At 39.3% G+C, this 15,612-nt stretch overlaps 1 protein-coding gene across 5 annotated transcripts in view; it reads left to right on the forward strand.

Annotated features, from left to right (window-relative positions):
* Positions 1-15,612, forward strand: part of TTC7B (tetratricopeptide repeat domain 7B) — a 265,844-nt gene that overhangs the window by 139,407 nt on the left and 110,825 nt on the right. For all 5 annotated transcript variants that reach the window (XM_074996636.1, XM_074996633.1, XM_074996637.1 and 2 more), the window contains one exon: positions 448-608. In XM_074996636.1, coding sequence (XP_074852737.1) covers positions 448-608 — 161 coding nt within the window. The remainder of the gene's footprint in view (positions 1-447; positions 609-15,612) is intronic.

A 15,612-nucleotide genomic window follows, 5' to 3' on the forward strand; every position in this document is an offset into this window, starting at 1 on the left:
AGTGTTTGTTTAAACAAAAGCATAATAACTTCTATGATTTTGGGAAGTTGTAAGGAAGAAAAGTTCTCTAAAATCTACCTCTGTGCTTAGTCAGATACACATGATCTGAAGTTAAAATAAAACATTTTTTGAGCATCATAAAAATATTGTAAATGGGAGAAAAGGAATTAATTAGATATAAAGGTCTGGTATTGACCATTGTGCGTGAATTTAAATATATTTTATTTCACTTCACAGATTGTTTTATTACTTTGAAGCTTTTGATGTTCACTGAAAATGTCAGGTCCACTTGTATATTTCTGGATAGTATTTTATGGGAGTCTATACAACATTTCATAACTTCCACAAATATTACATGTGCTTCAAATGTTTACTTATGTGCAGTGAAATTACAGCAAATGGTGTTTCTACTAATAACTCTTTTAAGTCTTGCTTTTTTTTACTCAGATACCAGAAGCTTTGGGTTATGTTCGTCAGGCTCTTCAGCTTCAAGGAGATGATGCCAATTCTTTGCATCTTCTTGCACTCTTGCTTTCAGCTCAGAAACACTATCATGATGCTTTAAATATAATTGACATGGCCTTGAGCGAATATCCAGAAAACTTTATGTAAGTACTTTCAGTGTATATGTTTCCATATACCCTGTTTCCCAACTCCTGAATTTTGTTGTGTAGTAGGTTCCTGTCTTGCTTATTGTAGAAGATTATTTCTGAAGACTGAAATCTTTGTTAGTTTAGCTTTATTTTTTCTCCAACACATTGTAATTACTTTCTAATACAAAGGTGTTTCTTACCCTTTTAGGCTTTTTAAATGTTGAAAAATGGATTCAAACAGTTGACGGTTGTTTGTTATTATTATTCCATACACAAGTTATCTTATTTTCAATTTTCCCACTTAGTATTTTTTGCAGTATTTTCCTGGGTTGTATACTTTGATTTAGCAGCCTAAAAAGGCTATGTAATATGTCAACAAAAACAGTATGGTTTCATAATGTCATCTTTTTAAGGATAAAAGTCCACAAATGTGTTTTTTACATTAAAGTTGCTGTACTACTTTGTATTTAGGGGGCTATCATGAGGAATTGATGGGTGCATCATTAAACAAAGTGGAAGAACAAAAAATTTGGTGGAAGAGTCTTTATCATATTAAAAACAATTAATTTTTATCATGCATACTCATTGTAATATGTTTAGGACACACAAGAGCACAACAATTTCTTTTGTTGTTTGATTGCATCCCTTGTTGTTGGATTTCATAATTCTGTAAAGAGACATTTAAATTCAATATAAAATGAGTTTATATTTCATTGGAACCCACTATATGGTCAAAAGTGTTGACTGGAAATTATAGCAATAATGAAGTTGGCAGCAAAACTCCAGTTGACTTCAATGAGACAGCAGTGTTTTAGTCTGATAAGGAAATTTCATTGTCAGCTACTGCATATTATGATCCACAGCATTTTAAACATCCTAAATTAAGTTGGTGGTGATTCAACAGTAATTCATATGTTTAGAAATGGAAATTAATGTATTCATATATGTTAGTCTTTATTAGAGTCACGTTCCATAGCTGTAACTAATAGAATTTTCATTTTTAAATAATTTTTGTTTTTAAACTGACATATAACTGTGTGGTGATTATCTCTGTTTTGAACCAGCAACACAAAACAGTCAATCAAAAAATTGTTTCTTAATAGCGTAAAACCGCTGTCAGCAGTATTTCTAACCACCTTTTCCTGACCATATCACAAGGTCTGTACTTCATCCTCATGGATCTCCTCACTGCTCTTGACCCTCCTTTTTGAAGTCAGATCTCTTGAAGCTTTTTGCTTTGTGTCTGCTGCTTCTGAGACTGCTCCATACATGTCTCTCTGGGAGGCTGATCTGGAATGACTCACTGTCATCTTAAACTTGATATTGCCAAACAAAACTCCTCTTTTTTCCTCTCAACACTTACATTCTCATTCGTTGCTGAGAATTCTCTTTTCCTCCCAGTCATTCTTTTGCCCCATAAACTAGAGCATGGTTTCCCAAAGAGGGGGGCGTTCACTCCCTGGAGGGGCAGGGGGGACACTTGCAGAAATTCCAGGAGGGGCGCAAGGCAACCCAGCTCCCCCCCCCCCCCCCAGAATTTCCCCCACGCAAAGAAAGAACCAGCCTTTGCTTCCAGCTCTCAGCCCCTGCTATTTTATGTGGGTGATCCAGCACAGCTGCTATAAAAAGTAGGCAGCCGGCAAAGACCCATATGGAGCTAGCTGCCTCCTGCAAAGGTGAGAGAGTGTGGGGTGGGGGGAGGAAAAAGGGTTAGATGGGGCTGGGCGGGGCCTGGTTCAGGTGACAGGGATGGGGTAAGACCTGGGTGCTGGTTGGTGCCTGGCTTTGTGGGAGGGCAGAGGCTTGAGCAGCCGGTTGGCTTGTGGGACTCGCAGGGCTTGGGTGGCTGGATCCGGCATCGCAGGGCTCAGGTGGCTCAGGCTAGTGGCTGGTCCCTGCAACGCAGAGCTTGGGCAGCTGGTGAGCAGGTGGCTGGCTTCAGCAGTGCGGGGCTCAGGTGGCTGGCCCTGGCAGTGTACGGCTTGGGCTGGCGGGCAGTTGGCTGGCCCCAGCGGTGTGGGGTTGGGGCAGCTCGGGCTGGTGGGTGGGCAGCTGGCCCTGGCAGCATGGGGCTTTGGTGGGTGGCTCAGGTGGGTGGTAGGTGGGCGGCTGGCCCCAGCAGCATGTGGCTCGGGCGGCTTGGGCTGGCAGGAGGGCAGCTAGCCCTGGCAGCATGGAGCTTGGCTGGGCACCTGGAGCGGGTGGCTGGCCCCGGTGGCACAGGGCTCAGGTAACCAGCTGCAGCTCTGGCAGTGTAGGTGTCAGGTGGGCGGGCGGCTGGCATGGGCAGCTCTGGCCATTGGCACAGTGCTCTTGCACCTGGCCAGCTGGGGCTGCACCAGGCACCCGCAAAGGACCAAGAAAAACTATATGTACATATTTTTAATTTTAAATAACATTTGTATATCAAGTTTTTGTGTTTATTTTAAGTTGTGAATTGAATTTTTTGTTTAAAGAGGGTTGGATGATGGTAAAGAAGAGGTGGCGGGGCGTGAGGGTTTGTCAAAAATCATAAGAGGAGGGCATGATGCCAAAAAGATTGGGAACCACTGAACTAGAGGGTATTTTTGACTCATCCCTCTCTGAGCATGAACATCCAGTCTGTTTCCAAATTTTGCTACTTATTCTGCACAAGTCATCCTCTTTCAGTTTCGACAGTTAAATCTCTCATCCAAATCCTTATCTCCCATCTTGATTAATGACCACCCCTGCCGGGTAGGTCACCTCCCACTCCATGATGACTTCCATTGCTCTAGATGGGTGCCAGATCAACCTCACCTCTCTCTGAATCTATGCAGTTGCTCCTACAGTTAAATTGTACCACCTCAAGTCTTTGTGCACTGGACTTCAAAGGGCCTTCACAGTAATATGCCACCCTACTCGTTCAGTGTTTCCATCTCACACCTTTTCTGTTTAATGATTTTAGCATCCTCTATACATTTCTCAGATTCTTACACACACATCTGTCCCTCTACCAGTTCTCTTCTGAAGAACCATAAAATATTAACAAATTTTAAAAGATATTAAACCTAATATGTCAGGTTTTGAGACCACCTTTAACCACTACGAACAGATAGGATACTGGTCTAGCGTATGATCCAGTATGGAAATTCCTTTATTCCTGTAAGTACGTTTCAGGCCATGTCTATGGGTTTCCAAACTGAAAAATAAAGAATAGCATAGAGCAATAATTAACATTGAATCTTAAGCCTGGACATAGTTCCACACCAATTCAAGTACACTCTCCCTAAAAATAAGGCAAAATCTTTTATTCTTAGTTTGGGACAAAATTGTGGAGTTAAGTCACTGGCCACATTATGCAGTATAAATCCCTTGATGGAAAATCTAATTGGACAGATCAGTGGAGTCACTGGATGAATTTTTGCTGGGCTAGAATTCCAGAAGAGACTTTGGGAGAGCGGGGAAAGGCAGTGTGAATATAGACTTTAGAATGGAGAATCTGCCAGCCTCTGAAAAAGAATAAATGTGAAATTACTCATCCTGTGATGGTACAGCTGTGCTCCCTTTTTGGGTGGATAATCTGCTTTGCAGCATGGCCCCAATTATGGCTGGGTCCTGCAGAGAGGAGCATTCAAAGGATGGTGGAGGTTCCTTATCCTGTCTCTTCTCCCTTGGGCAGCCACAGTTTGGCCATAATTTTAACCTGGTGTTAAATTTTCCATATTATTAGATTATTTTCTACAGGGATTTATCAGCAAATCCTCACTCGTGATCAGATATACATTTGTTCACTTGTAAAACATCATGTAAAATATGTGACAAGTTGTATTTGATAAAATTACTTTGGATGTATGCTGAGTCCATTTTCCCTTCCTACAACTCCTAACAGATGCACAACCCCATTGCCTCTCCCCCAGCTGCCTGTCAGAAGAGATTTCTTTATATCCCCTCAACAGTCACTAATTTTCAGTAAACTCAAACATTGGTTGATTCGCTCTACTTTCTTTGGTATTTGATGGGCTTCTGTATAGTAAGTTTCTACTTTTTCTCAGGGAAACACACAAAGGTTTTCAGCATTGTGTTCTGAATCTTAGTAAATTAAATATTTATGGGGCTTCTCTGAGTCTTCTTGTGGCTGCGTGTCAGAGACTCCCTTATCTATGTCATTTAAAGCTTTATGGTGTAGACGCAGAAGTTCCTTTACACTTTGTTGAAGATAATCCTCTCTTAGGGGAAAATCTTAATTGAAAAAAACAAATACATAGTATATGTAAATTAGGCCATTTATTATTTAATTTATCCTTGTACATAACTGAATACCACTCCATAAATACTACATTGTGTGCCAGCCTGCCTTTCTTAACTGGCTTTTATTCTGTTTTGTATATTTCTGGTCAAGTGGCTTAAATTTCAGGTTTTCAATGTGATGCTTTCAGAAAACACCAGAGGGCAGACAGCAACCTGTTAACTATTAATAGAAGCTGTGCTGATAAAAGGTTTCTTTGTCTCTTGTTGCTGAGAGCTGCATTTGCCTGGCTGCTGATTGAGAGGAGAATGCTGTTTGCTAACGTTCAACATTTTAATCTTTTTTTTTACATTTGGTACATTCCCAAGATTGAGTTTTATGTGGTTCATTCATGTCAGAAATATTCTATTGGTATATCTCTCAAATCTGGATCTTGGGTTATGTGGACAATGGCTTATTACTCTTAACAGGTAACCAAGAAAAACTGCTGAAAAAACACAGCTTTTCATAAACACTTTTTGCAGCGTGAACCCTTTTGAAGAGAAGTAGAGAGGTTGCTCAAGACTCCAGAACCAACCTGAGCTAAAAGAAGTGGGGAGAGTAAATACCATATTCTGGTGTTGCCTGCGAGTTAAAATATTTTTTCCATGTGAAGAGCTGACATCTCACTTTGTAACATTTACTAAATTTGAAACCTGACCTCCTGGGAGAAAATAGTTAGGAAAAAAAGAATAAACCTGCTAGACTGAGGAAGTACGTACTGCCTAGATAATTTTTCCAGGGGGAATTTAAATGCTATGTGCTTGGCATACCAACACCACTGCAAGGTATTTTGCTGAAAACTGCCATATTTTGTGGTGAAGAAAGGTACTACCTTTCACATCTAGAATTGCCTAAAATTTTGAATCTGTTATCACAATGGTATACCATAAAGAAAAAACTTCTACTCCCTCTTTTGTCTTCACAAGTGTGAGAATCCTGACTGTCTCCTAGTACTACTACTCTCAGATTACTTTCTCTTCAAACTCAACCAGCCTACAAAAACAGAGATACAAACTATTAAATCAACTCCTGTTAAGCATTATTTTCATTAATTCCTGGAGGAGGAGAATATTGTTTCTATAGAGGCCAACTGTAAGACTTGTTTGCCAAACTAAGGACACAACGGTTTCGTGTAGTAGTTCCCTGCTTGATGTAGATAAAGTACAGGTTTGTTTAACAGGAAAACATTTTATATGTTTGGGTGCATGTTAATGGGATGACCTGTAGGGACTTGTGTGTCATATCAAGTGTTTCAGAATGAACTTATAATTGTTTTTTTTCTTAGCCAAAACTGGTTTCACTCTGCCTTTTAGTTGCTAAAAATTCTAATTAATACCGTGGAAAAATAGTAGATTTTGTGCAAATCAGGTTCACTATCTTGTGCAAAGCATGTACCTGTTTAATACAGTTATATATGAAATCATAGTATTTTAGTCAGAGAGATCAGGTGACAGTTCTTTACTTAAAATCTCAGTTTTTACAGTTCCCAAACTTCAGTCAAACCAGAGCAGTTTAGATACCACAGGTTGTTGATCTAAAACACATTAATCACAGCTATGTTATTCGTGCAGCTAGAGTTGAATATCTTGGTTTGACTTTCTGTGGTAGTGTAGATGTAGGCTTTTATTGTCTTCATTTCAATGTTGTATGCTTGTCATACCAACATCACTGCAAGATATTTTGCTGAAAACTGCCATATTCTGTGGTGAAGAAAGGTACATGTTTCTGTGTCTCTCTGCTGTTTATAGTATGAAATCTTTAAATACCTTTTTATTTGTTCTATCTAATGCTTAGTCTTCAAATTATCACTTTGTAAGATGGATTTGTGTTTCATGATTAAATATTTACATAGTCGCTTTTTCACCTTAGGGCTTTCGTTTTTGTTTTGTTTTGTTTTATAATTAAGATATTATGTTACCAAATCAGTATGTCTAATATGTTACCTGAGATCATCATGATTTAATGAAAACCCACTTAAAACAATAGGCAGTGTACAATAACTGCCAATATATTGTTGCAAATTAGCAATGACTCCAAGCGATGACAGCTGACAGGCTTTTTAAAATAGCAGACGTAAGGAACAGCAGAAGGGATATTTGAAGAATGTAAGAATGTTATTTTAATTTAAGCTGTTAGCTCAAAAAAGGAAAGACATATGGTAACAGGTCTGAAAGCAACTGAAGACTAAGTTCACTGTTTAAACATTTACATTTGTTGAAGTGTGATGGAAAACTTTTTTGTTCCAAGAATCTTTCATAAAATTTTAACTAAATGTATCATCTTAATTGAAAACTATAAAATTCTTCCTGGATCATGGGAACTTTTTCTGAGCCACACTTTTTCAGGAGCCAGTACTGGAATATGGAATCTTTTACTTTTCCACAGATCAATAATGATTGCAAGTCGTTTTCTTCTGTCTGTCCATTATCTGAAGTGAAATGAGTTGATGGTCTTAGGTGGCCACATACTTTAAAAAAAATCACAGTTGGCACATTTCTTAGCAGCTAAAGAGCCATTGGCTTACTGACTCCTATAAATAAAACTTACATCTTGTCTGTAGATATAGTCACTCCATGTCTCAGAGCTGTAGCACATTGGTGGAGCACTGCCACTGTCATTGCTCATGTTGTGCTAGGTACTTTTTCTATGATTAAACAGGGAAACCTAGAGGTAAGAAGACAGTGACAGAACCAGAAGGTTTTTGGTAGAAATTACTGATCTCCCAGGCTCATAGAAATCATATCCCTGAAAACAAGTGGACTTACACATTTATAAGTTAACTTTTTTGATGCTGGAATGTAAACAGATATATTTAGTTTGATCCCATAAGTAAGACTACAATTGAGTACAGAATCCATGACTTGCAGAGATATTCTTGATTTCATCCCATGATGGTTAAAAACAACAGAGAGAAAGCTGTGCTAATCTATATACTATCAAAACAAAAAAGCAGTGAAGTAGCACTTTAAAGACTAACAAAATAATTTATTTTGGTGAGCTTTCGTGGGACAGACCCACTTCTTCAGACCACAGCCATACCAGAACAGACTCAATATTTAAGGCACAGAGAACCAAAAGCAGTAATCAAGGTGGACAAATCAGAAAAAAAAATTATCAAGGTGAGCGAATCAGAGAGCAGAGGGGCAGAAGTGGGGGGAGTCAAGAATTAGGTTAAGCCAAGTATGCAAACGAGCCCCTATAGCGACCCAGAAAATTCCCATCCCGGTTCAAACCACATGTTAATGTGTCAAATATGAATATAAAAGAGAGTTCAGCAGTCTCTCTCTCAAGAATTATTTACAGAATCATGGGCACATTCTCACGTTCCTCAACTAACATCATATATGCCATCATGAGCCAACAATGCCCAGATGCTTTTTATATTGGACAGACTTCAAACTTTCTTAGACAAAGAGTTAATGGGCACAAAACAGACATAAAACCACTCCTGATCCACAGACCTGTTAGCCAGCATTTTAATGGAGTGGGCCATTCTGTTTATGACTTAAGAGTTTGTGTGTTACTGAAGAGGAATTTTCACAACACTCTTGAAAGAGAGGCCGGTGAACTCTCTCTTATATTCAAATTGGACACATTAACATGTGGTTTGAACTGGGATGGGAATTTTCTGCATCACTATTGGGGCTCGTTTGCATGCTTGGCTTAATTTAATTCTTGGCTTCCCCCCTCCCACTTCTGCCCCTCTACTCTCTGATTTGCTCACCTTGATAATATTTTCTTCTGATTTGTCAACCTTGATTTCCTGTTTTTGGCTGTTTGTGCCTTAAATATTGTGTCTGTTCTGGTATGGCTATGGTCTGAGAAGTGGGTCTGTCCCACAAAAGCTCACCTAATAAATTATTTTGTTAGTCTTTAAAGTGCTATGTTACTGCTTTTTGTCATGATGGGTAAGAGATTCAGGGTATCCTGGGACTCCTGCCATCAGCTAGGCAAACCTTTCCCTCAAGCTGCTTGCAGCCACTTCAGGAGGTGGGTGCCACAGCTCAAAGCCCCACTGGGTGCTCGGGGCCCTAGAGATTCCCAGTTTGTTACAGGTATTTTTACAAGTCACAGATCATGGGCATCTCTGAACTTTTCTTTATTCCAGTGACCTGTCTCTGATTTTCACTAAAAATATCCATGACAAAATCTTAGCCTTCCTCATGCATCTTTGTTGTCACTGGCTCCACCCATTCTGCCCAAGGCCCCACCTCTTCTAGGGGCATGGAGCTGGGCCCTCTCCCCTTTCCCTGCTCTTTGCCCCCAAACTCCATGGGTGAGTGGGGAAGAGGGCTGTCCAGCAGCCGGTGGGGGAATTGAGTGTGGGGGCTAGCACCCACACTCACTCCAAGTAGCACTTATAATGCTATAGCACTGGTACAATTACTCTTTTAAAACTGGCACTTTTGTCATTTAAAAGGATACTTGTGAAATTTGCTGTCATTTCCAAACAGATCTGAATAAGAATAAACAATTTATTGTGAGAGGGAGGGCAAACTAAAATATTATGGAACATGTGTTTTTCTAATGCAGTAAATGTTTCTAGAACAGTATCTGATTATTCTTGAGGGATTTTTTTAAAATTCTTTTTAGAACAGGATTTTCTTCAGACTTCTGTGGGTCCTAAGAATCCTTTTTTGTTTCTTCACAACTGATGCCATCCACAAGGTCACCTATTTCTTGGTGAAAAAGGATGGATTGAGATTCTTTTTTTTAAAGATGCTTATATATCAACTGTGAGATTCTCTAAAGCAGGACGCCCCCATTTTAAGTAACAGAAATAAAACTCAGGCCCTTATATGTTTACAGAGAGCTCTTATGCACTAATTATACAGCCAGCAAATCATTCTGAAAAATGGGCTTTAAAAGAAACATATTATGAGTAAATGAAATGTTTGTGGTCTATTTATCTTTTTAAATTTAGTGTAAATACCATTTCCGTTCTACATACTCTCAGCGTTCACCAAGTCATTGTTTTGTGTATCAGTATAATATTTCTTATTCAAGTCCATTAATTAATACATTTTCCTACAGTCATATTCAAGTTGGAGGGAGTTACTGACTTAATTTTCTTCCTTCCTAATCTCTTCAGCTACGTCTACACTAGAGAGTTTTATAGACAAAACTAGGGTTTTGTCAACAAAACTCAGAGTATCTACACACAAAATGCGTTTTGTTGACAGAAGCTGTTGACAAAAAAGCTGTGTAGATGCTCTGAGGGACCCTTTTGTTGACGGAGCGGATTGAAAGATTGTTCTGCTTTTACGTGTAGACACGATCTGTCGAGAGGAGTTTCGTTGGACCATTTCTTCCGACAGTAACTTCTGTCAACACATGCTTCTAATGTACATGTAGCTTTCCTGTTTGATACTATCATGTATTTATTAAAGTAGCTTTGCAAAGTATGTTAAAGTTTAGCTAGATTAGAAATACAAACTGTTGCATTATTGAATGGTCTAATTTTTCAGTTGTCAAATATAATACAGTAAAAGTCAGTTAATTTTTGGTATGAAATTACTGTTTTCTTCACAGTGCATTTGGGTACCTCTTGTTGAATTGGCTTTTAAATGGTAGTTTCTTTGAATTTGTATCACTTTGTCACTTGCCACTAACGTTTGGCATAACTGTGTAGTGACCCAACGTGGCATTTCTTATGCCTTTTTTTTTCTCCATGCTCTGAACTTGGGAAATACCATACAGAATGAAAATCAAGGGGTCATGAAATTGGAGGGCTTCATGCCCCAGAGTGATGAGTAATAAATAAGTAGTGGAGAGATAGAATGAAGAATCACATGAGCAGATTAGATTGTAACATTCGAAGAGGGGCAAACACCAATTTAGTGATTTAAGCCCCTGTTAGCCAAATTCAGCCTGTTTTATGCTGGGTTTATAATGGAAAGATGATTGTAGAGAGCCAGGGATAGCTCTAGCTTCCTCTTTGGTGACTCAAATAGTGAATGGGATCTGGTAGGCCAAGGAGGAGAAGGTGGCATGATTGGGGCAGCCATATTGCTGTGTACTGAATCCTGCTATAGGTGGAGGTGGGTAACCTGTAGGTGTGTAAGTTCTGCAGCAAATTGCACCCTTCCTTTTTCACCTGCCTATTTTCTATTGAGCTGTCATGTTTCATAAATATTCAAGCGTGTCTGTATTTTTCCAGTCACTGTTCAGAGGCAGCTGAATTCTATCCTTTCAGATAGAAAGCTTTTCTTAATATCTAAGTTAAATCTGTCTTGCCCAGCCCAGGTTTCTTTTCTTGCCCTGCCCTCTGTTGGCTTGGAGAATCATTGATTGTTGTTCTCTTCACAACCACCTTTTATGTTTTTGGAAACTGTTATCATATGCTGCCTCCCTTTCATGTCTTCTTTAGACTATAGGTGCCCAGAATCACATTTGTTTTTTTTTGTAGTGGCATCCAGTATTGCCAACCCATGTGATTTTTTTTTTTGTTAGTGATGGGATTTTAGAAGGTGCTAGAGCGCAGCACAACTCTGTTTTCCTTCTTCCCTTCACCTTCCCGTGAGAAAGAGGGACAGAGGGGCAAATGGTGCAGGGGAAAAAGAAGGGACACTAGCTGCATAACCACTCCCCCTTCCAACCTTGGGAAGGGCTGAACACCTGCCCACCCCAGATCTGCCTTTCCCTGCCCCAGCTATGCCCTCTCCCTGCCTCTTTCCCCACTCTGTCCCCCAAGCAATGCAGCCTGGGGCACTGGGTGGCCTGGGAGTCGGGCCCCAACAGCAATGGGGAAAGTGGAGCTACATGGCTACAGTTCTCCTGGCTCCCCTGGCCATGTCATTCCACTTCCCACCAGTAAATGCAGGGACAGTCCCCTCATCCCCCAAGCAAGATGCCATGAGAGAAGAGTGAGCTGAAGCCACATTTCTCTGCTCTACCTGCTGCTGCCAGTGAGTTGGGGGCTAGTGGATGGACCCTTGCTGCCTGTGTCAGGTGCCCAGAAACTCTGGATGGACAGGATAGTGCCTTTGCTACTTCTCCCATCCTCTTACATGCAAAAGGGGCATGGTGAAATGGAGACTCCCTGGAGCAGTATCTGCCATCCTGGGAAGTGGGAGAAGAGAACCTGTTGCAGCCTCCCAAGTCTGAGTGACAGGGGTACAGAACTGTAGGATAAGCAGAGGCTGGAGTGCGGGCATTGGAGATGAACTGGGGGTTTGGTGATTGCTGTAGGCACATCGTGGTGCAGGATTAATTGCTGGGCAGATGTAGGGGCGAGAAATCATGACTTGTGATTTTTGAGCATTTGAAATTGACAATACTGCCAAATGGACCGGTCCCACAAGAAGCATTTGACTACGCTGAACATTCAAAAGACTGCATTGTAACATCTCACGTACAAAGAAGTGAAAGATTCAATAAAAAAGTATAAAACTTGGAAACCTACATGTGAAAACCAAGTTACCAATGAAGTATTGAAATCTTTGAAAACCTGGGGCATGTTAAGAGTGAAGCGAAAAAATCTTCCCTTATAGACGTATAAATGGGGAATGGGGAAAAAACCTAAATAATGCCAACTGAAAGAACCCCTCATTGAGTTGTACTTAGTGAGTGAATATTTGTGGTTCTTAACAACCTAGAGGATATGCGCACGATATGCTCAGATTAGTCTGTTAGTTAGAGCATTCTCCATGCCCTGTGTATGTAGGAAGGATTCAGATCTAATACGCAGGTTGAACCTCTCTAGTCCGGCACACTCTCATGTGGCAGCATCCATAATCTAGCATCATTTTAGTTAGCCAGACTACTGCTTATCACGAGTGTGGGCAAGTTTCCCGTTGTTCTCTAAGTTTGTTTACGGCCACCAGTCCTGGCTCTCAGTGTTCTCCTTTGTTATTTAGCGGTAATTTACCCCAAATGTCTTCTAAGAGCCCAGTAAACAGCAGAAATGTTGGCAATGTGCTAGACAATATTGACCTCCTGTGGTCTAGCAAATTCTCTTATCCTTCTTATTCTGGACCCAAGTGTGCTGGAAGAGAGAGGTTCATCCTGTATTAAATCCTCTTAAATTTCAGTGCCCTGCTTGTGTCACAAGTCTTTTCTTCTTAGTATTCGTCAGTGCTTTAATTTTTGTGTAGCAGGTTCTGGTCTTTTGTTCAATCACATTCATTATAATCTTGTTGGAATATGAGACATTGATTCATACAATGGACTACTATTTGGACCCAGTGAATTTATGATCAAGACTTTTGAAATTGAAGATTTTCTGTGGTAACCATTTTATTTTTAAATCAACAACAATCCACCCATTTAGAGGGGTTGATTTTTTTTAATGCAGTTTCTCAGGCTTTACTCATTTATGTCATCAGTGTAATTGTGAACATTTTGCCAGTATGACTTTGGTTTGCAATAGTTTCAGGGTGTTAAATCTCTTTTGTTCCATTATGGCTCTTTTCTAATTTAGTAGATACTTCTCTTTTTTGCTCATTATAGTTTACTGCATTTTAACATACTTCATCAAATAAACATATGGCTGTGGTATTTATTGTAGTTTTTCTGCTAAACTAAATTGGGAAGGACCTTACAGCAAAAGAAGCATTGAATAATTTTATATGTTCTGCTCTTATCACATATGAACAGAGTAACTAATATTGCTTGCTTATTTCATTTAAGTTGGTTAGTTAGCAATCCCAATGAGAAGTTACAAGGAATTCTTGTTCTTTCTTCATGCCTTAAAGTAACTGTTGAACCCAGATCTTAATTTATGATTGATTTTTAAAGGATACAGAAGATTTCATTTTCTCTCTGTTTACAATTAAGCCCAGGATACTTTTTTGTGGATATTTTATTGTCTTTTGTGTGTGCTATATTCTAAGATCAGGTTTTCTTTGTCATTTTCTTCCATTGTCACAACTTCTTGCAGGAGTTACTGTTACTCTCTCTTTCAAAGTCTGCACACTGAGTCGTCCATTGTTCTCTGCATATGACTTCCTTTATTTCAGCCCACACCTTTTCAACTCTATATCCTGAGTCAAGAGTGTGAAAGCTGTTATTTAATGTTAATTAGAAGTTCTTTGTCAGTTAGATGTGTTGCATATGATTTCTCTTCAGCTGTGTGCTCTGAACATGTTTTTCTATACTATTTAAGCCATCCAAAATCTAGATATCTCAATTATATTCCATTCTGAATCTAGAGATTTTTTCCTGTCCTGAGTCTACAGAGAGGTGGCAACTGATGTAATTTTAGTGCAAAGAATAATGCTGTGTAAGATGGCAGATAAAATATAGTACTATATACTAGAAGCAAAAGTTTTTAAATTTGAATCTTCCATCAGTATGTTCAGTCACATTCACCATGTGTGTCTGATTCATAACTGATAAGGTTATCAAAATTTGACAGACTAAGTGAGATGATAATGCTTTAATTACCTAATGAATTACATAATTTTTTTCCAAATACTCCAGTATTGAGTACTTTAAACTTCTATCTGAGGACCTCAAAGCAGTTTACTGAATTTATCCTTCTAATGCTCCTGAAAGCCAGAAAGAAGTATTGTCCCCATTTTACATATCACAGAATTAAGTTAATCACTGCAGGTAGCACTGATGGGGGCAATGTTGTAACATGGCATCCTAAAAAATGCAGCTGAAAAGGACATCTTGGAATTTTGTGAAAAGGAGCAGTTAAAGATAATCATCTTAATTCTTTTCTGTGCTAATTATGATAGTAATGCAGTTTGCATCCATCCTTGCTTTACCCATATGATCCATAGTGCAAGATAACATTTTGAATTCTGTTAGGAAAAGTCTTAAATTCAAATCAGACCTGAGTTTTACCATGCCTTGATGGCAATATAATGCAGAGTGAAGTTAGATTTTCATTGTAGCTCATACTGTTTGATCTCTTCCTTTTATCTTCTCTGGTCTAATAGTCTCATTTTCAGTATGGCCATCTCCAATTTTCTCTTGCAGTTAACAAAGAAAACTTTCAAGTTCTGTGCATTGTTAAAAGAAGTTGTTATGTGTGGCACTGCAATTTTCCTCTTTGCTGGAATGATGCACAGTTAAGCTTTTAAAATTCTTTCACTTATTGTAAACGATGGTATATATCTACTACCTTGTTGCCCTGTGTGTAGGCGCATGCGCGCGCGCGCACACACACACACGTGTCACAATCCCAGCTCAGAAATGCTGTCTTTTCCTCAGACGAAGGTGATTTTTTCATTTACCTTTTGGTTTCACTTGTCATTATAGCTAGTTTTGTTCTGACCAATGTCGTTCCCAACTTAAACCTTGCTAAATGAATGTGCCTGTTTAAGTATTTGTACTCCAGACAATAAAAAATCATGGTTTACATCAGAATACTGTATTGAAACATGAAGTGATATGAAAATATTTGATTCTTACTAAACTGAGCCTCTTTGTCATTGCTCTATGAAAAATACATTTACAGTGTTGCTATGACCGTGTTGATCCCAGAATATGAGACATATGAAATGGGTGAAGAAACATCTTTTACTGAACCCAGGAGACCTCTGTGTAGCTTGAGAGTTTCTCTCTTTCATCAGCTGAAGTTGGTCCCATAGAAAATATCACCTCGCTTATGTTGTGTCTCTGTCGAATTTACATTGTACCGGTGACAGGAGCAGTTTCCAGGATTGGTTTGATAATGGTGGTGTATTATAGAAATTATATTCCTCTTCAAGTGATTGTTCATGTGCATTCCAATAAGTGCATGGCTGTTGGAAGATTTTTCCTCTCGCGGTGCCCTTCACGTTGGCCATAACATCCCCTATATTGGCATTCCAATGC

The sequence above is a fragment of the Carettochelys insculpta genome, chromosome 6 (assembly GCF_033958435.1).
Source record: "Carettochelys insculpta isolate YL-2023 chromosome 6, ASM3395843v1, whole genome shotgun sequence".
NCBI lineage: Eukaryota > Metazoa > Chordata > Testudines > Carettochelyidae > Carettochelys > Carettochelys insculpta.